Source organism: Fundulus heteroclitus, unplaced genomic scaffold (genome assembly GCF_011125445.2).
Source record: "Fundulus heteroclitus isolate FHET01 unplaced genomic scaffold, MU-UCD_Fhet_4.1 scaffold_511, whole genome shotgun sequence".
NCBI classification, from domain to species: Eukaryota; Metazoa; Chordata; class Actinopteri; order Cyprinodontiformes; family Fundulidae; genus Fundulus; species Fundulus heteroclitus.
In genome coordinates, this window is record NW_023396936.1 from 22,416 (window position 1) to 48,796 (window position 26,381).

The following is a 26,381-nucleotide window of genomic DNA, read 5'->3' on the forward strand; positions in this document are numbered from 1 at the left end:
GTGGAAACAGTCTGTGTCTATTTAAGCAAAGCCTGGTCTAATGATAGGCTTGTGCATATCCCTAGTCATTGAGCAAGACGCAGGGTACATCCTAGACAGGTCATCAGGCCATCACAGAGCAATATACACACAGGACAGACAACCATTCACACTCACCCTTAATGGCAATTTGGAGAAACCAAATAACCCAAAAGTCATGTTAGGGAGAACATGCAAACTGCATGCAGAAACGCCCCAGGCTGGGATTTGAACCAAGGACCCTTTCTTGCTGCAAGGCAACAGCGCTACCGACGATGCAGCTCTTTTTTTTTTGTCTTCTAATTTCACTGTTATAAGCGCCTTTATGTTATCACATAAAAGCCTTAAGAAAATGTTTAAAAAGTTCATGGAGTAAAAGGTTAACAACGCGGATCAGCATCAATAAACACTAAACACTGTAACTTCAGTGCCCCACAGTGAAGAGTTGAAAAATGTGGTAATTTTCTGTATCACTACTGTAAACAGGATGTAGGCTTTGTAGGAAGCCATTGTGTACATTTTCAAATTTACATTTCATACCAAGCCTCCTCAAAGGCTCATTAAGCTCAGCGGGAACCTGTTAACCACTCGTTGGTTAAAACTAGATGTGTTGAAGCAAAGAAACATGTAAAATGGGATTAATTGCCTAATGCAAATCAGTCTACGGATGTGCTTCTACCTGTCCAGCTCTGCTTGCACTGCTGAGTTACAACAGGATGTGACGAATGTGGTTCCCTAATCTCCTTAGGTTTAATTAATCTGCTCCCCTCCTTCAGCAGCAGAAGGCTTCAAACGTCGATTAGGGCGCCTACATAGAAACCCAAGAGACCCGAGAAGAGCAGCAGCAGGAGTTTAAAACAGGTTGGAGTGATCTGAAGGTGGTTGTCTCCCCGCAGGATGCCTCTGCTGCCGGGGCTGCTGCTGCTGCTGCCTCCGCGGATGTTGCGGGGCGCTGCGGTGCGGCAGGTCGCTCCGCGGCTCACTTACAGCTCAACTGCGCATGCGCAGGTAGGTCCGCTGTCACACCGAGGGGGAGAAAGCAGCGCTGCGGGTCAGGAGGAGCACCAAAAAACACGCGCTGATGATTCAGAAACACGTTCTTTCGAAATATTACAGCAAACTTGCCGTATTATTAGACTATATAATACAATAATACAATCAAAGTGTTCACTGTTGGATTTCTTGCTGCTCGTTTTTAGAGCTGTAAGCGTTTGTTTTAAATGCATAAATATAAATAAGGTTCGGTTTAGGACTCAAGAGTTATGAAAATCTATTTTCTGGCTCATGTTTCAATTTAAAAAGCAACATTTACCAAATCAGGTCCCTGATGGGATGGGGTCTAGAAGTTATTCTGGCAATGGGCCCAAAATGTTAAAGTTTTGCTCCTTAACAAACATAGTTATTGCTTTTCTCTTGATCGTTGTTTTACAACGCGTTGAAGGAAAGTTGTATTTGTGTCTTATACAATAAAGTTGCTCTCAGAGGACGTTTAGATAATATTCTGTATTCGGTTAAATTGAGACATGGAAGCAGGAAGGGTCGCAGGAAGCTTCACTGGTGGCAAGACATAAATCAGGGTGATGACTTCTTTTTGTCTCGTATATTTCAGATGTCCCAAACAAGCTGAGAAAAATGAATTCACCCCCAATTTGTCTGCAGTCCAATACTGACACTTCCCGCCGAATGTGAATCTGTCTTGGTTGTTTTTTCTTGGATAGATGAGGCTTATTTGCTGCCCTACTTGAAGTTATGAAGGCAGAAAAACTTTCTGAGCAATGGGATCCTTTTGTGACATTGCCCAAATTCAGGGGCATGTGATGAATTGATGCTGATGTGCTAAAAGGTTTTGTATTTCTTTATTTGTGAAACCGGGACTAAAGTATAAATTTACAAGATGCTCCACAATCCTCATTTTAGAGCAGCACTTTTTGGAAGAGGTCTTATAAAAATACTTTGGTACTTTATTCTTAGACCCACTATCCCCAAAGGGGGGTCTCCAGTCTGTGGCAGTGGTATTTTGGGGATTGCAGCAACCTGCTGGACTTTCTTGGGCCCGCTAAACCTTCCTTACAGCAGTTGAACCTCTCTCCATGAGGTTCTTGATGAACCTCACTGTTCTCACTGTTCTCTCAGGAATACCCTTAACTGTAAAGCCTCTTAAACACCACTTCCTTCAAGACATCCATTCTGCCTTGGCCACCACTATTATCTGCAAACAGACGCTTTATCAACTTTCTGCCACCTCTAGTTTTAAAAAACTATTGTGTACTTTTCGATTTGGGTTGGCATAGTTTAAAGTCTATTTCACAAATTGACATAAATATATATATATATATATATATATATATATATATATATATATATATATATATATATATATATATATATATATATACATAAACAGTTTTATATTTAGTATAATTTAAGCACTGGTAGCTCTTTTTTCCTCTCTTTGACAGATAAAACCCCAAAAGACAAAGTTTGGTCCACTGAGTGACCAGGACCGAATCTTTACGAACCTTTACGGACGACATGATTGGAGGTTAGCAAACGTTAATGCTAACCAATCCTAGGTCTCATAAAGAATCAGAACTCAGTTGGAATAAGATTGTTGTACAAATCTCCCCCCCTCTCAGACTCAAAGGAGCGCTCAGTAGAGGAGACTGGTATAAGACCAAGGAGATAATCCTGAAAGGGCCGGACTGGATCCTAAATGAGGTGAAGATCTCAGGCCTTCGAGGCAGAGGGGGCGCAGGATTCCCCACCGGTATGAAGTGGAGTTTCATGAATAAACCCAGCGACGGCAGGTAAAGACTAAAATGGATATCTTTAATTGAATGCACCCTTAACGCCAACGTCCAAGTCTATTTTCTTCTATTCCTCTCGACAGGCCCAAGTATCTGGTGGTGAATGCAGACGAGGGGGAACCCGGTACGTGTAAAGACAGAGAGATACTGCGTCACGACCCCCATAAGCTGATCGAGGGCTGCCTGGTTGCTGGAAGAGCCATGGGGGCTCGAGCTGCATACATCTATATCAGAGGAGAGTTTTACAATGAATCATCAAATCTGCAGGTAAAAAAATCCACACATGCTCCTGATCAGACCTTGGGGCAAAAAGTTACAAGGATTTCCATTTTGGACTGCTGGATTGTAACCAAATGCTAAATGAAGAAAAGGGAGTAGAAGACGATCAAAACACAAAAGGTAACATACTGAAAATGGCATTTAATCTCCAACACGCTGTTCATCCATTGATCGAGAGTTTAACACCACAGTTAAAAAACAAGAGCAGAAAGTAGCCATATTGTTTGCTGTCTGTTTTTATGATGCAAGCATCATAAAACTGAAGTCAAGGTCCTTGCCTGTACCCACAAACTGGCCGTTTAAAGTTGATTCTGATTCGTTGACTCAGTTCGAGTGTTTCCAATAGGCTGGTGGGATCGTTGCTCCTTGTGTGTGAAGCTGATTTAAGGCACCTGTGGTCTGGAACTGATGGCCATCCATTGTCTGCACTGGCTTATCCATGCAGGATTGCGGGTAGCACCACTGGTGCGTATTTCCAGCGGTCAATGGGCGAGAGGCGGGGGACACCCTGGACAGGAACATTTTCAAAGTTATTATGACCAGGGGAACATGCAGGATGGCCCCAAAAGTTTTTCTCCTGGCATAGATCATTTTTCTGACCGGTGTTGTGATTGGCAGAGTGACCTTGAAAGGCCCAATGCAATATTTCCATATAGCCAGGAGCTCTTTGATTGAAGGAAAACAGCTGCCCAGATCATGACGCAGCAATCACAAACGTTCTGTGAAGAAAACATCCTCAGTGGGAGGAACGTCAGAGGACACCAGAACCATCAAGCTTACATTATGTCTTGTTATAGAATAAAACTTTCCTCCACCGTCCAGTCTCCTGTGTGTGGTGCTTCCTTGCAAACTCCCAAAGGGAAAGTTTGTGGTGCGAAACACGACTTTTGAGGAGTTCTTTTCTCATCTCATCTCTTGCAGATGCCATCTTACGGCTACTGAGCTACAGTCTGTAAGGGCTTTGATTTGGGTTCAGGACAAGGGTGTGTGTCTGGCACAGAGAGCAACATTTTTGAGAAGGTGTCTTCCGCCTGACTTTTTTCGTTCCATGACATCTCAGGATCTTTTAGGAGAATAAAAATTCTTGCAGTCAACCTCAACAGTAATGGTGTCGGCGGAGGCCTTGCGTGTGCATCCTCATGTCATCCTGCCACATTGCAAGACATAAACGCCTGTTTGCCTTTGCCATCAGGGGTAACACACTTAGAAAATTTGGTTTAACTCAACATGTTAAACAGCCAACACACAAACAGGGACATATTTTAGACTTGATCATCACTAAAGGTCTAAACATTTCTAACATCAGTGTAACTGATGTTGACCTATCTGATCATTTTTCTGTTACCTTTGAATGTATAATTTCCAGTGATTCATTTAGCCAAAGGGACATCATAAGAAAACGCACCTTTAAGGATAATGCCACGGAAACTTTTATTCAAGCTTACTCTGCTACTTCAACCTTGGGCTGCAACTCAGCTGATGAGCTAGTAGATAACTTTCAGTCTAAAGTCTTAGACATCATTGACTGCATTGCTCCAGTTAAAGTGAAAGTTTTTTTCCGGGAAGAATAAATCTCCGTGGAGAAATGCTCCAGCAGTTAGATGTGAAAAAAAAGGGAATGTCGGAAAGCTGAACGCAGGTGGAGAAAGAATAGACCGCAGGTTCACTATGACATCTATAAAGAGAGACTTTACAGATATAACTTTTTATGTTCTATTTTCTATCTACATTTTATTCCTACTTGCTTTTATTCTGTTTTATTTTGCTATATTTCAATCATGTAAAGCACTTTGCATTGTCTTTGTACTGTATTGTGCTATATAAATAAATTTGCCTTGCCTTGCCTAATGGGAACATCTGCAAGAAAATGACATGAAAGCTAGATTTACCAATTGATTTAAACTTTTTAAGGCTATGTCCTTGCCCTCCTAATCAGAATTTAGAAGAACCTTTCAGTGATTTTCCTACTCTATTCCTGTTTCTCCTTTTTGTATTTTGACCCTCTACTTCAGCTTTGCTATGTACGACGGAGTATTGGGGCCACACATGAAGAGAAAAAATATTTTTGCCATGACGAGATTAAACTCGACATGGCGACTTTAAAGTCGGCATGTCGACATTAAACTCGCCATTTCGAGAATAAAGTTGATATATCGTGGCGACTTTAATCTTGACCTTCCAAAGTTTGGAGAAAAGAGCAACCGTGCTCCACAGCTACAGTCTCTGCATTTTAATTAAGTGTGAAGGTAGTCTTTACCGTGGAGCAACTGTACAATCATCACTGGAAGCGGTGGCCTACCAATAACGTAACGTCTTTCCCTAGTGATGCTTACCCGGGTTCGCAGTTCGGAATTTGAGATTCTCGAAATGTTGAGTTTAATGTCGACATGGCGACTTTAAAGTTGACATGTCAAGTTTAATCTCGTCATGGCAAAAAAAAAAAAAAAAATCCCTTCATGTGTGGCCCTAATACTCCGTCGTAGCTATAACACATGCACGAAATAAAAAAAAAAAACCTGTAAATTCTTCGCTGGTCTTAATTTAAATGGAGCGTATGAGCTGTAGTTCTACAGTATGTTAACTTTATCTTTTATTTTTCAAAAGGTGGCCATTAATGAGGCGTACCAGGCTGGGCTGATAGGGAAGAACGCCTGTGGCTCAGGGTATAACTTTGACGTGTTTGTGATGCGCGGGGCTGGAGCTTACATCTGTGGAGAGGAGACGGCGCTCATTGAGTCTCTAGAGGGCAAGCAAGGCAAACCTCGTCTCAAGCCACCTTTTCCTGCAGACATAGGTGAATCAAATCCTCCACGGGCTCTAATGAACTTTTATTTATTTCTAGCTGAAGAAACAGCACAATGCGATTAAATCATAAACTGTTGCCACCCACGTCCCCGTCTTTCACACGTTTTAAGGCGTCTTTGGATGCCCAACGACCGTGGCCAACGTGGAGACGGTTGCTGTGGCACCGGCGATCTGTCGCCGCGGTGGCGCTTGGTTCGCCAGCTTTGGGAGGGAGAGGAACTCTGGGACGAAGCTGTTCAACATCTCCGGTCACGTGAACTTCCCGTGCACGGTGGAGGAAGAGATGTCTATTCCCCTGAGAGAGCTCATAGAGAGACACGCAGGTGTGTGCGAACAGTCCAGACCTCTGTCAACAGCTGCTTTACAAATAAAATTACTTTGGTTTTTTGTGTGTTTGATGCAGGAGGAGTGAGGAGAGGCTGGGATAATCTGTTAGGAGTGATCCCAGGTGGGTCCTCCACTCCCATCATCCCTCAGCATGTATGCAACGACGTTTTGATGGATTTTGATGACCTGGCGCGTGCACAGACAGCTCTGGGAACTGCAGCGGTCATAGTCATGGACAAATCAGTAAGCAGACCGAATATTGTCACTCTGAGCTCACTCTTAGTGCTGACAAAGGGAGTCTGATGTTTTTTCCCGTCCTGCAGACTGATGTGATACGAGCTATTGCACGTTTGGTTGAGTTTTACAAGCATGAGAGCTGTGGCCAGTGCACCCCCTGCCGGGAAGGTAAGGTACTGCAATTAGATTTTTTTTTTTCTTTCACAAGAATAAAGCTTAAATCAGGGGTTTCAAAGTGAAACCTTGGTGCTATTTGGAGGCCTTGGAATAATTTTGCATGGCCTCTGGACCACAATTCAGGAATGGCACAAATTTAGTTCCCAACCAAGGCAGTTCATTCAGAACCAGAAGAAAAAAGAAAAAAAAAAAAAAACAGAAAATTAGTTTTTTTATTTTATTAAAAGATTTAGACAACTTTAGTCGTCATTTTGTATGCACAGAGTGCATACAGAACGAAATTTCGTTGCATACAGCTTGTAAATTGCAGTTAAATTGGGTTACAGTATAGGGTGCAGCAGTGATTCAAAAGTAAACAATTTAAATGTAGACAATGCAGGAGAAGTCAGTGTACAGGTGAGTATTTTCAAAACCATTTGTAAAGCACATAATATTTATTTGATCAATGATATTTTCTTATCTTTCAATTTAATTTTAGGCAATAAGACAACAAATATCCAGCAAACTTGGCCACGTCCATCTAGTTCTTAAAGAAACAGTGACCCATGGCCTGTTTTGTCTACAAACATGTAGACAATGGAAAAAAAATAGGGGCCATCACCTTTTTTTAAACAGATAAAACATTCAAAACCCTTTTTTGTTTAAGATCTGCAATGATTTAGAGAGCCATTTTCTACAGAAATATGAATACTGTCTTGCATTTAGTTACTGTCTACGTAAAATTTTAAATATAGTTTTTTAATTATTTGATAAACCGCAACTACTTTAAAATTGACACCCCAGCAAACAGTTTGGACACCTTGAGCTTAAATTAACTACAACAAACTAATTAAGTTATGGGTTGAACAATTTTATAAGAAGGCAAGTAAAAACAGCTCATCTTTTAGAATATGTTTAAGCAAAAATTGTATTTTAGTATTTAAATTTTTTTTTTTAAATGTTGATCGGTTTTGACAGGCAGCGCATGCTACACCCGGCAACAACAAAAATACAAATCATTAGGCATCCAGAAGGTGTATCATTAGAATTTGTTACAAATACAGAGCAGGGTTGATTTTATAAATAATTAGATTTGTAATGCACATTTGGATTGCACTGGAGCTCATAGAAGAAGGCATCATGAGCGAAGTGACTGCATCCCAGACGGTTCCCAAAGCATCTGTCAGTGAAAACAGGGAATGAAGGTCACCAGCATGACCACTAATAGTTTCTAATTACTTCTGACGTGCTTAACATCTACTGACCCCTACTGTCGGCTGGTTGGGCAAATGCCTGATACCACTATGATGCCGTTTCTGATCCAAACACTTAAACCCCCTGGTATGTTATAATTCTGCCAGCTCATTGAAAGTTAAATGATTTGCACACCCATCATTAGTCTAGATATGAATAAAGTTACCAGTTCACCTGACTGGACTGTTTTGGTGAAGCAGCCACTCACATATGGCAGCAACTGGGTGCATTTGGGCATCGAGATGTGGGGAGGGTGACTTGCTGAAGTTCAAACTGAGCATTAAAATGGGGCAAAAGTGAAACTTAAGTGACTTTGAACGTGGCACGGTTGTTGGTGCTAGAAGGGCTGCTCTGAGTATTTCAGAAACTGCTGATCTACTGGGACTCAGGCTCAAATGTCTATGGGCTTTACAATATATATAATAATAATAATAAGAACAAACATATCTTGCAAATGACTGCTCTGTGCTGGTCTGAGGCTGATGGGCAGACTGGTTCAGGATGATAGTCTACAGTACTTCAATAATAAAAAAAAAATAATAATAACAGGTTACAACCAAAGTGTGTGGGATACCCTTTCTGATTGCACATGTTGAACCTTGAAGCTGGCCTACAGCAACAGATAATTGAATGAGTAATTAATTTCAGACAATCCAAATTAAATTATTAATTTAACACCTACTACCATTATGTATAAATATTATGCCATTAATAATGATATAATTATAATTTAGTGATTATGTCTGAAAAGGGATATGAAGAAGTGAAACTTATTTAATCGCACCTTCTCCTTCCCATATTCCTTAATCTTTCTGATTACTATCCGACTCAAAGGAGGTTCAGACTGGAGGTGGTAGTATGACGGTGTTGGTAATTATTTTCTCAGCACATTTTGGGTCACATTGCTCCAACAGAGGATCACCTTATTGCCACAGTCTACCTGACTATTGTTACTGAACACCTCTACCCCTATATGAGCAGTGTAGCAATCTTCTGATGGCTAACTCCAGCACCTCGTCTCACAGCTCAAATCAAATACCAGCAAGATGTACGGTGAGCATATCCTTCATCCTGGCACTAGTTACAATAATCAAAACAACTTATTAGACTGAAAATGTGAGAGACACTTCTTCGATTTGATCTTGGAAACATATAATCAAGACAAACCTGGAGGAGGCAGTGAAGTTAATCTCTTCTTGAGGGTGAAGTCATAAAAAAAAAAAAAACTTTTATTGGGACAGAACCATGCAATTCATCTAGTTTCTACTTTGCTTTCTGTGGAGCTTAAAGTTCTGCTATGGGTTTTGTCTTCCATGGTTTTTATTGCTCTCCCTCAGGAGTGGACTGGATGGATAAAATGATGTGGAGGTTCGTCCGAGGAGACGCAGCGGTGTCAGAAATCGACATGATTTGGGAGCTCAGCAAACAGATTGAGGGACACACTATTTGCGCCCTGGGGGACGGAGCGGCGTGGCCTGTTCAGGTGACGCATCTGATGCTTGCAATAAACCCATCCAACATGGCACTAATTGTTACCTTTTAATTCCCAACCTCTTTAGGGCCTAATACGTCACTTCCGGACGACCATGGAGAGCCGCATCGCTCAGTATAAAAAGAAAAATCCTCCAAGGAAGCAGGAGATTGAGATGATCTGAACATCATAAAACAAGTCTCCGTCTAGTTATGGTTGTAGAAATAAAGGATTAAGATTTCTTCACATATTTTGAACCTGAAAGTATTGCAAAACAACTTCATTCAGACATTTTCTGCAGCTTGGACATATATTTGTAATATTTAAACATTAAAACTGCTTTGTGATATAACTATAAGCAACGGCTCACTATTTCCAACGACTCGTTTAGCAAATCTAATATTCACAACAAGCTTAATAGAAATGCAACAAATACAAACGGAGTCACCCCAATAAATTAGGTTTATTTCATAAAAGGATGAATTTTAGCAGGTTCACCACTCCTGTATGACCTGTACAAAAGAGTAATTAGGAGAGAAAACTGACAAACAAACAGGGAGAGACACAAAAAAAAGGGCCAAACAGTAGGAAAAACTACTTTAAAATAAAATGGTCATTGATGTATAACATCAAACTGATATTTCTATAGCTTTAGACCATTTAAAATAAAAAAAATTAAAAAAATTGTTGCTTGAATTAAAAGTAAAACGCAGGGCAGACCATCACTCATCTGGCCATCTATTGATCCACAAACAAAAGTCGTGCAAATGTCCATCTTCAACCTATAATGTATACAAAATATTAGTGTGTCCCGCTTGGATCCAAGAGCTGAATTAATTGTTCAAACAGAGGCACAGCTGTCAAAAAAGCTGTCCTCCATGTGATCCAAGAGGAGATTAGTGGCGGGGTGGGGTGGGGGGGGGGGGGGAATGAGGTCCTGTAAGATTGAAGAAAGCACTGAGAGACATTTCCGTTTCACGGTGCCATCCAGAAAGGGATGGACTGCTGCTGCTGCTGGGGTTGCATTTTGGCACGAGTTGGCAGCGGCGGAGGGCAGCGATAGCTCTGAGCCCAGGTCGAAGCAACAGAGGTGGGAGGATGGTTACCTAGCCATGCGGCTTTGGAGGAAGAGTGGTCCTCCTCTTCGTCAGAGGAGTCGCCGGCGTACGCTACCAGACCGGTTCGCAGTCTCTTCACAGCGGGCTCTGCAAGAAGGGAGGAGAGCGGCAAGAAGAGACACACGCGCAGCGCAAATTTGGAGAAAGAGGGGAGAAAACAGAAAGAATAAAGAGCAACAACAACAACAACGACGAGAGTTCAAATGTGGCAAGTTAGATCATTTCAAACAGGTTTTGGAGAAACAACGGACAGGTTAAAGTTTATGTCAGCAGAGTAGAGGATGGGGGGCCCCGTCCATACGAGAGGCGGGACGGCATCACAGGTCGAGACAAGCCCCGCCCCCATTCAGTGTCCGGCATCACCAGAGACACATGGAAGAGAAGAAAAACACAGAGAAAAAGAGAAGAGCACAAAAACAGGAGAGACTCTTGTTAGCAAGGAGAGAGAATAAAAAACTACAAACAGTCCAGACTGATGATGTCATCAGAACGCAACATTACAGCGAGCTTTAACAAATGACTGACAAACGCTTAAAAGTAGAGCTGCACAGAGAAACTGGCAGGCGCCCCGAATCAAATTAACCCCAAAAACGCCAAACGCATCTTTATCGATATGAGTATTTCTGCCGCGTCAAACTCAACACTTCTATAATCCATCTGTACCACCAGCAACAAGGGTCAGTTTTAATCAAAAGTCCAGCTTTTGTTTCGTGCAAAGTCCCTTATTCTAAACAGTTAGACAGTCAATGGCAATAAAGCTGCATTTTTAAGAAAACGAGTCCAATATACTACAAATAACTTGAATATTGTTATATGTTTCAGAGAAAAATGGTCATTAAAATGTGTTGATGTATGTGTTGTTTTTTTTGGCAGATTCCATTTCATTTGTACTTTAATACCAACATTAAAACCCAAAATTACAAAATGTCATTACAACATTAATGTAATAATGTCACAGCATTGGTGTTCAGATATTTTGTCAAAAGCACCCAATAAAGAGCCCAGTTTCTAAAATGAAGAAGTTTTTTGTCTTTTCAAATAAGGATATTAAGGGAATCATTTCATCTCAAAATGCTGATTTTTCTACCAACCAGTGAACGCACCATGCCTGGTTGCTCTGACACTCTTCGGTGTGGACGTCTTTATTGAGTCAATAAGTTCCTAATCGGAGCGATCAGTGAGGCTTTTAAAAAACGTCAGAGGAAGCTTGGAGCTGTAAGGTGTCATTTCCTGTGACGTGTGCGCGTCGTTCAGAGGTGCAAGCCAGCGTCAGACTTCAGCGGATAACAGGAAGGCTGAACGTATCGGTGCAAAGCTTTCCCGTTTGGCACACATTAATCATAATGTGAGACTAAACATAACTTTTTTTAAATTTATTAATAATAAAAAACAAAAAAAAACACAGTACTTCCGTCATAGCTCAAAGCAGTATTATACGAGTTTGTTTGTCTTCTGACCGCCAAGGTTGGACTTGCATGATGTTCTAATTATGATTGAAACGTTACTGAATAAGCAACAATTTTAAGCGCTTTTATTTTTTCACACAGAAAGGTTGTATTGGGAGCCACAACAGTTTTGCTTCCAGGCGTATTTCTGCCACTCAACAACACGCCGGGCGCACACTTGAGTTAGTTTGCCATATCTGGAATAACTTGAGCCTAACAAGCGTTTATACGCACATTAATCGGATTATCAATCGGCATAAACCACTCCTTTCATTCTCATTACAATTTCATTCAGATTGAGCTTAATCTGGTCACAATATTACGATTGGCTTGTTTACATGATGCATTTTTATTCTGATGGGCCGTTTATCCCATTTACTCCTATCCATGTACATGTAGCTACTGATGCTTACAGTTAGTTATGCTAACCTTGCAAATCGCTAATGGGATGCTAAAGACAATTTCCTAATCATTTTGTCTTAGTTTTAAAATAGCAGTAAAACACTGCATTTACAGCAATTCACCTAAACACAGTTACTAACTAATGAAGCAGGAAGGCTAAAGGAAATGTACTGGATGCTTCTTTCCTCTCCTATAATGTAATTCTATACTAAAAATCCAAATCGGCAAAAATTGGTACCATGGGATATGCCATAGATCGGAAATATGCTACAAAATTGTGATTAGTGTATCTCTACTTAAAAGGTGAGTCCAGCCATAGCTCTACACTGCAAAAAGGGAACTAAAAGTAAGTAAAATTTTCTTGAAATTAGGGTATTTTCCCTTGATTTGAGCTGCTAAATAAGACTATTTCCCAATCGAATAAGAGTTTTGCAATTAAAATAAGAATATTTCATTGCCATCATCTTAATTCAAGTGCATGATATCTAATTATCTTATTTTAGGGGTAAAAAGACTCATTCCACTGGCAAATAGTCTTATTTAGCTACTCAAATCAAGGGAAATTATACAAATTTTAAGAAAATTTTGCTTACTTTTAGTTCCCATTTTGCAGTGTAAACAAACATATCTGGAGACTCTGAGTTGCACCAGCAGAACCCATGAAGGAGCAGCCGGTTTCAGGTTGAGCTGGTTTTTGTGGACCCGTCAGCTCAACAATCCTCGGTAATACCAAAAAAATTTAGACACTAGCGTCGTAGGAAATATTAGCCAGAGCTGCATCCCACTCTTTTTACCTCTACTTAATGGAAGCGAGTAAATGGACGCCAATCTTATAGTGCTACAGTCCAGAGTCCTGGATTTGGGCAGGGATTTGTCAATCCGCAGGAGAACATCCTTACCCACAAAGCCTTGCTGCATTCTCCTGTCCTCCATCTGGGGTCTCACTCCATTCACACGCAGGGATGTTGGTGGAGGCATTAGGTGCCTACTAGAAAACACAGGGAGATGGTGTGAATTATTATTTCCACCGTTTGGCTCGTGCGCACACCAAAACATAACAAACGCGGCAGCCGTACCTGTCCCTCTCACTCGCCAGGCCGGAGGAACTCTGCTGTGCGGGTCCTGAACTCTCTGTGCTGCCCACGGAGAAGCCTGCACCTAAATTAGTCATATGAATGGGTCCATGCTATGAGCAGAAAAACACACAGCCACGATTAGCAGACATCCTCCACTAAGCCCTGTCCTGACACTTTATTATTCTATGAGGAGATTTCCCAGAGCCTGATTACGTTTTTTTCCTATTCCAAGTTATACCTCTGTCTGAAAATCCATATAAGGAGAAAACTGGCGCAAGAACTGTAAATAAGGAAATACCATAGTATTTTAATCACGCTACATTAAACGCATCAAAAAGGGAAGGAAGAATGAAAAGTTAGATTGAATGGTTTCTACAAAGTGAACCAAGAAGGTGGCCAGAAGGATTTTATGCAATGATCGCCTGATGGAGGGGAAATCTGTTGCAAAGTAAAAGGAGACAAGTGTTAAAAATTATGAAATGTAGGAAAACCTTTTTTATTTTAATTACCTGGTAGCCGAGCAGGCCGCTGTCCCTCTCGTCTGGTACCTCCTCTGTGAAGCGTCTCTTCTGAGGCGGGTTGACCGGGGCGCTCTGAGGCGCAGCTTTGGGAGGCGCCGCTGCAGGCGCAGCGAAATGTAGAGGAGGGAGAGTCTGCAGAGAGGAGGGATTTATATTTATACGGCAGCACTTCACAACAAAAGGAGGGCCCCTGCACACACAAATACGAACCGGTTTATTCTAGCTCTAGTTTATCTTTGATCTGGTTCCACAAATAGCCCACTGCCACAGCCAGAGCTTCTGTAGGTGTCACTAAGTTCAGTTTGAGACGAATATAGCTGAGCTAGCAGCGGAAACTTTTTGGATTTTAATTTCCTAAAAAAACTCCAATAAGCCAGTTTTAGGAGCAGAAGGTCACAGGTGACCGAGCCTTTCTGACGGGGCCCGTTTGCTGCCAGAACCACAACACAGACGGATCAAATAAATGCCACTAGTGCATACAAAAAAAAGTTTCAAAAGGTAAAAAACCTAAATCTAATAGGCTATGCCAGCATGAGTCGATCAGAGAATCTGAAGCAGGACTGCGATACCGGCGCCTCACACCAAGGCTGCGGCGCTCTGAATCCGTTAACGCAGGCTTGTCCAAAGTGCGGCCCGGGGGCCATTTGTGGCCCCTGGACTGATTCTGTGTGGCCCCCCCAACTGCATTTGGTCTACTGGAAAAATTTGGCTGATGGAGATGGAAACATTTTATTTGTATTAGGCTACAATTAATGCAGACAGGTTTTCATCTTACAACTGAAAACATCTGGTACAACACAATATATTCATATTTAAATAACCACAGTTTTTACATTCTACTTAATTTCATAGTAAATATGACCACATCTGTCTGAGGACTTTAACTCAGAGGCAAATTTTTGTGCATTTAAAGCTTTTTTTTCATCAAATTTTTATTAAAATTAGCTAAATACAGTGTTTTTAAATAAATACCGACCCAAATCCAGTTCTCATATTGCGAGACCAAAAATAATTCAGGTTTCTTTTATTTTCAGTTGAGTCTAACATAATTAGCAAACTGATTAACAATCTTTTAATAAAGCAAGTGTGCAAAAACCCGTTTTTAGCTTTGGATCTACAGTGATTTAACATTCTTTTCCTTCAGAAACTCAGAATAATTTGTTTAATTGAAATCATCATATTTTGTGAAGCAGGTGAAAGAATCACAACATCATTTCTGGGTTATTGTTATCGTTATTATTATCCATTTTTTGGCCCTCGAGTACTTTTGACCTCAGAATTTCGGCCCACATGCCAAAAAGTTTGGACACCTCTGCGTTAACGTAACAAACCTGGTACTGAAGCTGCTGTACGCGCGTCAGAAATTCCCCTAGTTTAAATTTAAATACTGGGTAAGAAATCAGCCTCCAGACCTAATGACGAGCTGGGCCTTAGCATCAACTACTGACATCAAGAGTTTCTGATAACTGGTGACGAGTCTTTTAGCATCCTCACCTCGGAGGAACCTCGACCCGCTTTGCAAAACTGTTTTGGTTCGGCCATGTTGGAAAAAAAAAAAAGTCATACAGCAGTATCTGAATCCAGATTCTGGTTAGGTCACTACAAAACCTATTTAGTTTGTTTTTTCTCAATCAAAGTTGACCTTGCTTGGGGTCATTGTCCTTCTGTAAAACCAACGTTGGGCGGGGCTTAAGGTTCGGTACTGATGGCTGGACGTTATTCTGCAGGATGTTCTGGAAGGACAGGAACGTTCATTATTCCAAAGATGGCAACGCGTCCATGTCTGGAGGAAGCACAGAGGCGCCGGACCCCCGTACCACCACCTGCCTGACTGCAGGGATGACTTTGGGTCAGCACCGGTTCTAGCCTAGGAACTATCCAGAACAGCTCTGCAGAGCTTTAGATGCTGTTCTGGGTTGTTTTATGACCTCCTGGTTGAATCGTTGCTGCGCTCTGGAGTAAGTCTGGTTGATCGGCCTCTCCTGGGAAGGTTCACCGCAGCTGCACGTTTTCTCCTGCTATGGATTATGGCTTTGGTTTGCTGATGCCCCAAAGAATCCTTTCCAGGCCCATAAATGCCATGGACTTTGTTTTTGGTAACTTTATGAGATGAAGTGTTGCTTTTTGAGATCATTCAGCCACCTAACGGGTTCAATTTTAATTATTTATTGCATCTGCAGGTCATACAATGCAAAAACGGAACTAGAAATAAGTAAAATATTCTTTAAAATGAGTGTATTTGTCCTTGATTTGAGCAGGTAAATAAGATGATTTGCCAATGGAATAAGATTTTTGCACTTAAAATAGGAACAATTCATCTCCATCTGCTTATTTTAAGTACAGGATGTCTAATTATCTTATTTTAGGGGTATAAATACTCATTCCGTTGGCAGATAATCTTATTTACCTGCTCAAATCAAGGATTAAAACACTAACTTTAAGAACATTTTACTTATTTTTAGATCCGTTTTTGCAGTGTATAATAATCAGGCATGGGTTTCGGCTTGTGGAAATTGTGGAAAAATCAAAAAATGTAGTTTAACCTGGTTACCTCATGATTTAACATGGGGAAAATAACTTTTTACAGAGAAGGCCAGGTTGCTTTGGTTAACTTGTTTCCCCCTCAATGAATGAAATCATCATTTAAAAACAATTTTTGGAACTTAATCAGGTTGTCTTTGTCATGCATTTGTTCGATCTGAAACATTTAAGTCTGACAAGAGGATAAATGCTTGTTCACAGAACTTGGTCCATGCCGGGCTTCCTGCTGTAGCAGGGTTCACCGCTCAGGAATAGCTTGCACACCTCCGAACTATGCACATTTTGAATTATTAGCAACAATATTATTATTGTTGATGGTTTCTCAGAGACTGAAGGAAGTTGTGAGTTTTCCAAGCTGCAGCTTAAATGCATTCCTACCTGCTGCAGGACATCTTGAGCTTGAGAGGGAATTGGAGCCAGAATAGGAGCGGGGACGGGCGCCAGAGGAGGAGCAGCGATAGAAACGGCGACATGAGCGGGAATCGGACTGGGAAGAGGGGCGGGGGCTGGCCGGACGGGGTACTGAGAAGGCACGCCTGCAGGCATGCCGGGAGGGGGCACGGAATAAGCAGGTGGGACGGGCTGGGGGGTCTGGGGTTGGGGGACAGGCGCGCTGTAGCCTGGCTGGAAACCAGCTGGAGAGTAGTAGGGGGGCTGAGGAGGGATCCCGTTCACGACTGGAGGCTGTGAAAAACCTGGTGGAGGAAGAAGAGGAGCAGAACACCATCAGGTGGGCGTGCTGCTGCTTCAACATGATGCGCTGAGGATGCTACAGGTGTTAGATGAGGACAGACACCACTGTGTGCTGAGCTAGAAAGTTGATGGCTTCTCAAAATAAATGCTTTCTAACTGAAGCTCAAGTTAAACTGATGTTTCAAATCATGAGTAAAAAAATAAAGCAAAAACTCCACTTCCTGCCTACAGGTTGAGTAAGCAATAAAGCCAGAGTACCTTGTTGCGTTGGCATCATTGTGCTCATTTGACTAAGGTAGCGGGAATACTCTGCATGGACCTGCAAGGAAAGACTGCTTTTAGAGTCACCCAAGTGGCATTTTAAAAAGAGCATACCAGCAACACGCACTTCCTCTGAACCTCTGCCTTTATGTGGCGCTCTGCAGATGGCTGTGTCTGCAGAAAATACTTGTGGTTTCAGGCGAGGAGAGAAAATACATCTGTTACTGATGTGTGCAAACTATTATCTGAGTGGAACATCTGCAGAAGCCACAAGATCTCTCTTTTTTTTTTTATTACATTCGTATGTCACTCTATGACAGGAGCCATAAATGATTGTTTTAAATGTTGAAATGTCAACGCGGCGATTCAGAGGTACAAGTGAGGTTAATGACATTTGATTAATCTAGATAAGGAGTTTAGCTTAGTCACAAAGTTTTGTTGATTACGTATTTTCCAAATCAATCTGCCTGATAACGATGTCGTGTTTAATTATCGCGCCAGATAACGTTCGCGTTGCATTTCGCTTGTTGGCGCCTCAGACACGGATGCATAAACAAACACTTTAGAATAGATACTTAAATGTCATATAATCCTTATTTTTCACTATAACTTACCAACTAGTGTTCCATAGGACAGTCCGAGAAAATACCAATACTCAGGGAAATCTTCCCAGGTCTTTTTGTGAAAAGTATGCTTTAAGATCATCTTAGCAATTATTTTTAATCCTTTAGCAGCAAATACCTCTAAAAATTTGTAGCATCAATTCAAATATTTGCGGTACATTCATGAAACTGGAGATAAAGGTGACACACTCCTGAAAAACCAATCAAAAGGGGTCCAGATTAGAACTGGGTGATATGGGCCAAAAATAATACCCCGATATTTTTAGGTTGAATGCCGATATAAGATATTTATCTCGATATGTTTTTCTTTTCATAAAGTAATTTTAGAAAACAACAAAAAGGCTTAAATCCGAGGAAACCATCCTGCAATTTAAACTGAAAAATAACCCACTGGAATACAAAAAATATAATTATACAGGGTTCCTACAGCATAAGGCAAGTTAAATTCAAGACTTTTTAAGACTTTTTAATTCCACTTGAAATAAAAAGTTAAGACCAACTTCACGATAAACAAGATAAACCTGGTTGCGACAACTTCACCCAAATGTTTATTTTAACATAAACCTTTATTTTCTGGCCCAGTAGACATGTTTAAAATATAGGAAGAAAGCTAAAAAACACACAAATTACAGATATATTTTTAACAACTACTGAACTGAATTCACAAACTTTGTTTTGTTCCCTACTAAAATAAACTATAAACCAGTGCCAGCTCTTTTTCGCAGCTATGGTCCGGCCGCAACAGTTTTTATTGGTTCCGCTATCGGGACGGAACCAATAATGGTTACATTGAGCCATTCAGTAAATTTAAAAACTATATAATTGTTTGGTAAGGATTACAAAAATAAAATCCTATTTATGACCTGGCAACAATTTTAAGACCTAAGAAAGACTGATTTAAGACATTTTAATGCTATTTAAGGCCTTAGTTTTATATTACAAAAATACTTTTTAAGACTTGTTAAGGATACGCGGGAACCCTGTTATAGATCAAAATAGACCATCTCAATATAAACAATATAGTCTAATCTCACTATTTTTTTTAATCTCAATATATTGCCCAGCCCTAGCCCAAATAAGTCTCTAATTATATTTTTGCTATCCCAAAAAGTAATTGCTGACTTGCTCCTGTAGGAATCATCATTACTGGGAACATGCGAGGCGTGAATAAAACAGGAAAACGGGCGTTTGGGGGTCTCGGTGATTACTCACCGTCTGAAGGAGATTCTCACACAGGGTCTTAGCTGCTGCTAGTCCCTCCGCTTTAGGATGACTGTGGAGAAATGCGTCCATAATTTAGTTTGACTGCTAAACCAGTGGATAAATCAACAGTGGAGGCCTGGACAGGTGGGTTCTTCAGGTGTGATAAAGTAATAGTAGTTTCAGGGAATTTACATTCAATTGCAAACTAAATGTATGACATGATCTAAAAAAAATTTTTATAGAAATTATTTTCTTCTGCTGGAAAAAATAACCACACATGAATTATTAGTTATACAAGTCTTGTTACAAAGACAGAAGCACAGAATCCCTCTAAAATTAGCAGCTTTTGTCGAGTACCGACCGTCTATAATACGAAATTTTTTAGTCAAATTAGTGAAGTGATATGACTATTGTGATATGGTATTACCTTATGTGGAATGTTGTAAATATATATATATATATATATATATATATATATATATATATATATATATATATATATATATATATATATAAAAAACAATGTGTGTATTCTGGAGCTTGTAACAAAAGTAATTTCCCCCTGGGATCATAAAAGTATGTCTGAGTCTGAGTCAAAGCTGGTATTAGATGGTCGGTCAGATGTAGAGCCTGCAGTGGGCTGTTTAATGAACATGCTGCTTAGAGATGAACAGATTCTTGGTTGTGCTGATTACTGTGATAAAATTTCCAAGGGTTGGCAAAGATTTTAAATAAATTACCGTGAATTACCATTAAAAATGTCTCTGATCACCACAATATTAAAAACTCAATGGTCTCAGATGCTGCGTCACAATCACTAAAGGGCATGACTACAAGTAGCTTTAATTTAGATGCCATAGCTCTGCAAGGAAGATTTCAAAAAAATATGTTTCTGACTTTATAGCAAGCAGACGGAAACAACATGAGTCGTCTACCAATGGCAGCTGCCATACTATAGCTCCTCAGTGGCCAGTAAAAAAAATGGTTATATTTGCAAATAATCTGGGTTTTAGACAATTTAACTTGCTTCTAATATCTCAAGATTTCATTGAGGTATCGACACTGTAACCAAAGGGTGCTTGTGCTCAACAGGACTATTTTTTTTGCCTGAATTGGTTTGGTGAATGTCTGCTTTCTTAGAGGTGTCAATACAGCCAGCGAGTTCTGAACTTCCTGCAAACCTTTAAAATAAATCGGTGAGTTCTGAACTTCAAAAATTATATTTCAAGCCAACTAAAGCTGCTCTCTGTATCATTCTGGCTTGTTAAAACACAACAGTCTGAATGCAGGGAACATTTGTGTGTTTGGTCTGCACACAGAGGCTTCTGTGAAATCATCCAACAACGGCCAGCTGTCATATTTGTTAAAGGGGACACATCGTGAGTTTTCAGTTCTTTCTTTACACATTGAAATCTTTCAGCTGTGGTCTATATAAAGTGGAACTGCAATGCTTTGGTCTGAACTCCTTGGTAATGTACACTATGTTGTCTCTTTTTAATCCTGTTCCTAGAAGAGCCTGACCGCAACTGGTTTTGGTGCCGTCTCTTTAAATCTAAAAGAAGCACTTCACAAAGGTCATTTGTGAAGTCACTCTGAGAAATAAAAATTGGTAGACTCATGACGCAGGTAAGCTGGAGGTCCAGGACCTCGTTTAGCAGTTCTGCAGCAAATATTGTGACGCAATTGTTCAGAAAACGTAATTAATAGAAGAAAACTGAACAGCTTGAAAAATACGACCCAAGAAAACACCTGAAGAGACTACATACAACTTTTCTGCACTTCTACAGACTAAGTATGCAACAAAATATATTTGAGGGCTAAAAAAAGTTGAATTTACATGATATGTCCCCATTACCACATAATAAACAACAACTACTATATAAAATTCAACAACTAATACTGATAACAACAGTGATGTTGATAAATACATTTTGCTGCTGTCTGATTTTACTTCAGCCGGTGAAATGTGAGAATACTGTTAACTAAACATATTTGCACACAATTAGGAGAATAAATTTTCATGTGGTTACATACTTGAGGCTTTCTAACTATATATTTAATAGAGTTGCTGGGTAGTTTCACTGTCTGTGTGTTTAAAAAAAACAGACTTATTTTCTCTCGCTGTCCCACAAGTTAAGACAAAAAAAAGAATTGAAGCCCTCTTTCAGCCAGCTGCACAGCAGTGTGCAGCAACATGCAGTGGAGGTGCAGTACTGTGTTACTAAATGCCTCCTTTCAGCCACGGTGCAGCAGTGACTGCTCACTCTTTCATTAAAAGCACCTTTAGATGTTGCAACATTCCTTCTGTAGAGCGAATCTGCCCCGACTCAGCAAGCCAACAACACTCATGACAGGACATTAAAAAAGTAGTTGTTTTTTTTTGGTTTTAAAAAAAATTATGCATTAACTGATAAATATTGAAAAAAAGTTTGATCTGTGGGAACAATATGGCAGAAAATATTGTTGTTTTTGAAGTATGGCTTTTTTGAAATTCTCAATAATCCTTGATACTAGTGCTTACAGATTATTCACAGTTTTATGTTTTTTTTTTTTTCTATACCCCACAGAGCAGCACGCACCTAATGTAAATGTACATGGGTTCGAAAGCCTCCCGTCCAGACGTGGGCTCTAAACAGCCCGATCCTTTTCCTCGGAGGAAGACTTTGGCCCCCGTCTCGGCCTGAATGTGCTGCAGGTAGGAACAGGCGGGGCCCTCGACTCGCTCTTTGACCACAAACCCAGGGATGGCATGCTCCAGGCCCACAAAGATCTTGTCTTGGACATAATGCATCTGAAAAAAAAAAAGGACAAAATGCTCATTGAGGCATAACAGAAAATTAGCAGAACCTTTCATTATGAAGACTTAAATAATAATGAACTCAGAAAGGCAGTGTTTACAAGCTAAAGCAGCATATTTATATTAACGTACAGCTCCAGATTGTGTGAAATTAAAACAGCTTATTGTTGTGTTGTTGTAACAATAGCATTTCCGGCTGTACCACACAGTCATCTAGTGATGAACCCACTCACCCCTGACTGAAACTGAGGTTTGTGGTTCGTCACAGTGGGCAGCGTAGGGGCAGGTGGGTTGTGTTGTTGGTAGACGGTGACCGAGGCTCCACTGGGGGAGAAAGATGAAGCGGCCGATGAAGCGGTCGCAGCTTTTACGACACCATTGGTGATGATTTCCTTTATTCTATTAACTGCTCCTGGAAAAAATGAGGTGAAAGAAGTGCGTTGAATTACCACCTGAACCTGACCTATATTCACAAAAAAATGGGTCAAAGTATATTTGCAGGAGTACTAACTGTCGACGAGCTCTCTTGTCTGTCCTTGAACATGCAGATATAAGGGTCGGTCCCTGTGAGCAAGGTGCAGAAACAAAACCCGCATTGAACAAGCGAGCATGGTAACAGTGTGAATTAGCAGTGAACACAAATGGATAAAGGAATTCACCAAGCCATTGCTTTGTGCTTCTCCACTGCTGTCATGTACCGCCCTCTGGTTGAAACTGCAGCGCCGCTCACTTTGCTGATCTGCAAACAAGTCACATGGTCGACGTCACACGGTGGTCCCACAGACGGCACAGGAACAATCGAGCCACATAAGGAAAAGGAAAACCGTTCGTCTGGTTTACTGCCGACCTCTTCCTGTGTCTGTCCACGTGTGAGGAGATTTCGACAGGACAAAGGTACGTCGTTGATCTCGACTTCAGCGACCACCAGGTCATCTTTGGCTTTTGTGGGGGCAGGAGACTTCCCAGCACCCGCACTCTGACAAAGCAAGGATAACAACAGATGTGTTAACGTTCCTATTTGTAGAGAAGTGTTTGCTACTATCTGAAAGAAGACAGAAACTCCAGGAAAGATGCGTCTATGTAGCCTTATGCTAAGTGGCCACATCTTTGTGATCACTTAAATTTTTGTTATGGCAGCTAGCATTTATAGTATGGCAAGCCGTTTTAACATAAATTCTGTAGTACCGCCCTTACATTCCAGATATCTCAAATTGTTTTATGACTAGACGTTTTAGCGATTTAAGATATCTCTAATTACATTCTGACTAGTCGAAATGACGTCAGATTTACCATTGAGTTGTATGGAGATGTCAATTCGAGATATCTACAATGAATTACTGACTAGTCATGAAGTAAATTCAAGATATCTCGATTTTAGTTTTGACTAGTCATAATTCTAATTAAAGACATCTCAAATGCCACCATAATTCAAGATATCTTAAATGTAATTTTAGATAGGAGATATGCAGTTTTGACTAGTGAAACCTAAATTATAGATATCTTAAAAGCAAATAATGAGTAGACAAAACTAAATCAAAGATATCTTGAATTGTAATTTTGCCTAGTAAAAATTCCTTTTAAGATATCATCAAAAGCATCAAAATGTTAGTCCAAAACGGAGTCCAAATCCTTTCTTTCATTACTACACAACTGTGTTCATACAGTTTATCCACATTATAATTTCCAGCTTTCGCCCTTAATTATCAGTACAAACGTTCATTATGAATTTGATGACATTTCTTCAGTGATCAGGCTTTAATTCTAGAAGATAATAATATAGTACTGAAGGTTTAATGAGCTGTTAATTAACAGATGGATGCACAAACAGGTGGAGCTATGAACAGATGGATAAACAGACATAGACACAGATTGACAGACTGATGAAATGACAGATAACCAGACTGATAGATGAATAAATGGACAAATGGACAGGGAGATCAGCAAGACAGGGAACCAATCTTGATTTATATCATCCACCTTAACTACTAAACAGATGATTTACAATTTTATTTAAGAGTATAAAACACTTGTTCTAGGCCAATCCTTGCAAATAACATTGCCAACGTTTAGTTAGAAGGTTCTGCCATGATGGTTAAAATGTTAAAATCAGTATTTTAAATCCCAATACCAAACACACTAACATTTTAAGTGGCTTTGCTGCAGCTGTTGTGCAAATATTTACTAGGCTCTATAATAAATGTCAGCTATTGTAAACAAAATCACAAGCCGAACAGCCAACAACAACAAATCCCACCAAACTGCCTAAATGTACTAATCTAACATGGATGCATTTTTTTTTTACCTTGTCAGATGGGAGCGGGGAGCTTATTTGCGAGGGTTTGAGCTTCCCTTTGGCCACCAGCATGGCGTTGATTTTGGCGGCCACGGCCGCAGCAGCGTCCAGAGCCCCGCAGGGCGCTGCCTCCGCCTCCTTCATCCCTCCGGGGCCTCCGGGCCCCGCGTCGGGCTGGTCCCACTTACTGCGGCGCCTGAGAGGGCAGCGGGACCGGAGAGAGAAACAAAAAAAAATCATTCTGCATGCCTGCTAGCATTAGCTTCTGCTAATTAACTAAAACTGTTAATACGACATTGGTGTAAAAGCAGGTCAAATTATTTGTTATAGATTATTTATTATAAATAAATATTTATAACGAGGTTCGTTTCATTGTTATTAACGGGTCCCTAACACGAGCCATAACATGACGAGCCAGACAGAACACCGACATGATTACATAAGAAGGCTAACATTAGCAGGCTAGCCGCGGCTAACTGGAGGCATTTAAATTTCAGCCACTATTTCCACAAGAAAATACGCAAGCGGTTAGCTTCTACGCGTACCCGCTGCTCTGAGTTCCGCAAAATTACTAAAATGTTACAACAAGTTCTAACTCGTCTCACAGTGCAAACATAAATTGATGTTAAACCTCATTCGACTTCTGCACGGTTTCCTCAGCTGGCAGTGGCTGCTGCTGTTGCTGCTGCTTCTTCTGCTGCTTTTTACCACCAGTTTCCGCCTCCGGTGACGTCACGCACGACCACAGTTTACAAGACTGTCCACTAGATGGCGCCAAACGCAAGCAAAAAAAAAAAGTCCTCCAAGTTCAAGGGAAACCGGAGCCGCACTCTCCCGTCCTGCTTCTCGTCGCTTTGGGGTCAGACTTGGCGACTTTCTCCTGCGGTCTGCATCAAAGCTTCAGGTGTAGACAAAAAAAAATATTCAGCTGTCGGACTTGCGTCTCAATTAAGGTAAGTTTAAGAAGCCACGTTTCTTGTTTAAATTTGTTTCAACATGCTTTAGTTGGCTTTTTTCTAATTTTTATCATATGGAGCTGTAACAACAACAACAACAGCAGTTTAAGTGATGTATCCCTTATTAATTTATATTTACCGAGATAAAATAAGCTATTTTGTTGGATTGATTAAAATATGTAGTTACAGCACCGTACCGTAGACTTATCAAGGTTTTTAAACATTTGGCCTGAAAGGTGCCTCATATGGTAATAATAATTTTTCTACATTTGTAGATTTGGATGCATTTTACATTCGCGAGGCTCCGCATTAAAACAGGATTCTTCCTCTTAAAGAAAATGTGGCAAAAAAATTATTTTAAGAATAATACATTTTCTGATATTGTTTTCTGCGATAATTACAATCAAAATACACATGTTAAATACAGACAATGAGAGTCACCTCCTGGTCGCTGTCACCAAGATGCAGCCCCTTGTTCAGAGCTACAGGTTGCAGCATCTTGCCTGCAGGTGTCCTGTTAGTGGTTTTGGCAAAGCCCCCCTGGCTGGTGTTCGATTACAAGCCACCCAGGGGAGCTCGGAGACATGTCCGAGTAACCCTGGAAGGTAAAAGCACTGTGTAGGAGGGGGAGGCGCAACACGGATGAACATCCGACAGCTCTGCTTACATTTCTTTCTTTCACTTATGTCATGTGCATAAGAATAAGATGGCTTCTTCTCAAAATGACGTACTCGTACGACTCTCCTGATATTATTTTATTGTCAGCTTAGGGTTTAACGTAGCAGATTTCTGTATTTATTAACACATTTATTTATTGCAGCATTTCATTAACACTCATTGAAATGCTTTTTAAATCATTTTCAGCTGAACTGACCTGTTTCACTTCCATCACTGTGAGAGATCCCAATACCAGGTGACCAGAGCGTGTTCTGCAGAGGTGACCCAAACAGGTGTCCTCCCCTGTTTGGGTCACCAGTTAGCGGGTTGGGTCGGTTACTCAGCCACCTGAGCTGTAAGTTCAGTCTGCACAAAGACAGACAAGTGGAGGAACTTGTTGTGTAACATACTGTAGATGCTGCGCGGGCATTTGAAGGCAGG

At 40.7% G+C, this 26,381-nt stretch overlaps 2 protein-coding genes across 4 annotated transcripts; one reads left to right on the forward strand and one right to left on the reverse strand.

The window, feature by feature from the left end:
- Positions 1-756: 756 nt before the first annotated feature.
- Positions 757-10,020, forward strand: LOC105928490 (NADH dehydrogenase [ubiquinone] flavoprotein 1, mitochondrial). The gene is made up of 10 exons (XM_036132473.1): positions 757-1,026; positions 2,478-2,560; positions 2,655-2,825; positions 2,909-3,092; positions 5,709-5,898; positions 6,020-6,232; positions 6,313-6,479; positions 6,560-6,641; positions 9,221-9,366; positions 9,443-10,020. Exons 1-10 carry the CDS (start codon positions 916-918, stop codon positions 9,536-9,538), a joined length of 1,443 nt encoding a protein of 480 aa, XP_035988366.1. The 5' UTR covers positions 757-915; the 3' UTR covers positions 9,539-10,020.
- Positions 9,799-25,066, reverse strand: khdc4 (KH domain containing 4, pre-mRNA splicing factor). 3 transcript variants are annotated; one of them, XM_036132470.1, is made up of 14 exons: positions 24,959-25,066; positions 24,337-24,523; positions 22,882-23,010; positions 22,694-22,773; positions 22,546-22,598; positions 22,268-22,446; positions 21,817-22,028; positions 19,247-19,307; positions 17,409-17,469; positions 16,836-17,152; positions 13,905-14,048; positions 13,396-13,505; positions 13,219-13,307; positions 9,799-10,559 (listed from the first exon to the last, which is right to left on the reverse strand). In XM_036132470.1, the coding sequence occupies exons 1-14, from the start codon at positions 24,961-24,963 to the stop codon at positions 10,330-10,332; spliced, it is 1,857 nt and encodes a 618-aa protein (XP_035988363.1). In that variant the 5' UTR covers positions 24,964-25,066; the 3' UTR covers positions 9,799-10,329. The 3 variants fall into 3 exon arrangements, 2 of the variants coding, with proteins under 2 accessions (XP_035988363.1, XP_035988365.1); XR_002428334.2 differs by having other exon boundaries at positions 10,522-10,559; positions 13,396-13,477; XM_036132472.1 differs by lacking the exon at positions 9,799-10,559 and having other exon boundaries at positions 13,214-13,307; positions 13,396-13,477.
- Between the last annotated feature and the right edge of the window lie 1,315 nt (positions 25,067-26,381).

Coding starts and splice junctions, on each gene's coding strand:
- LOC105928490 (XM_036132473.1), top strand. CDS start 916: ATGCCTCTGCTGCCGGGGCTGCTGCTGCTGCTGCCTCCGCGGATGTTG. Junction 6,642..9,220: donor GTGCACCCCCTGCCGGGAAG/GTAAGGTACTGC, acceptor GCTCTCCCTCAG/GAGTGGACTGGATGGATAAA. Junction 9,367..9,442: donor GAGCGGCGTGGCCTGTTCAG/GTGACGCATCTG, acceptor CAACCTCTTTAG/GGCCTAATACGTCACTTCCG.
- khdc4 (XM_036132470.1), bottom strand. Junction 22,774..22,881: donor GTGGACAGACACAGGAAGAG/GTCGGCAGTAAA, acceptor ACTTGTTTGCAG/ATCAGCAAAGTGAGCGGCGC. Junction 22,599..22,693: donor AAGCACAAAGCAATGGCTTG/GTGAATTCCTTT, acceptor CCTTGCTCACAG/GGACCGACCCTTATATCTGC.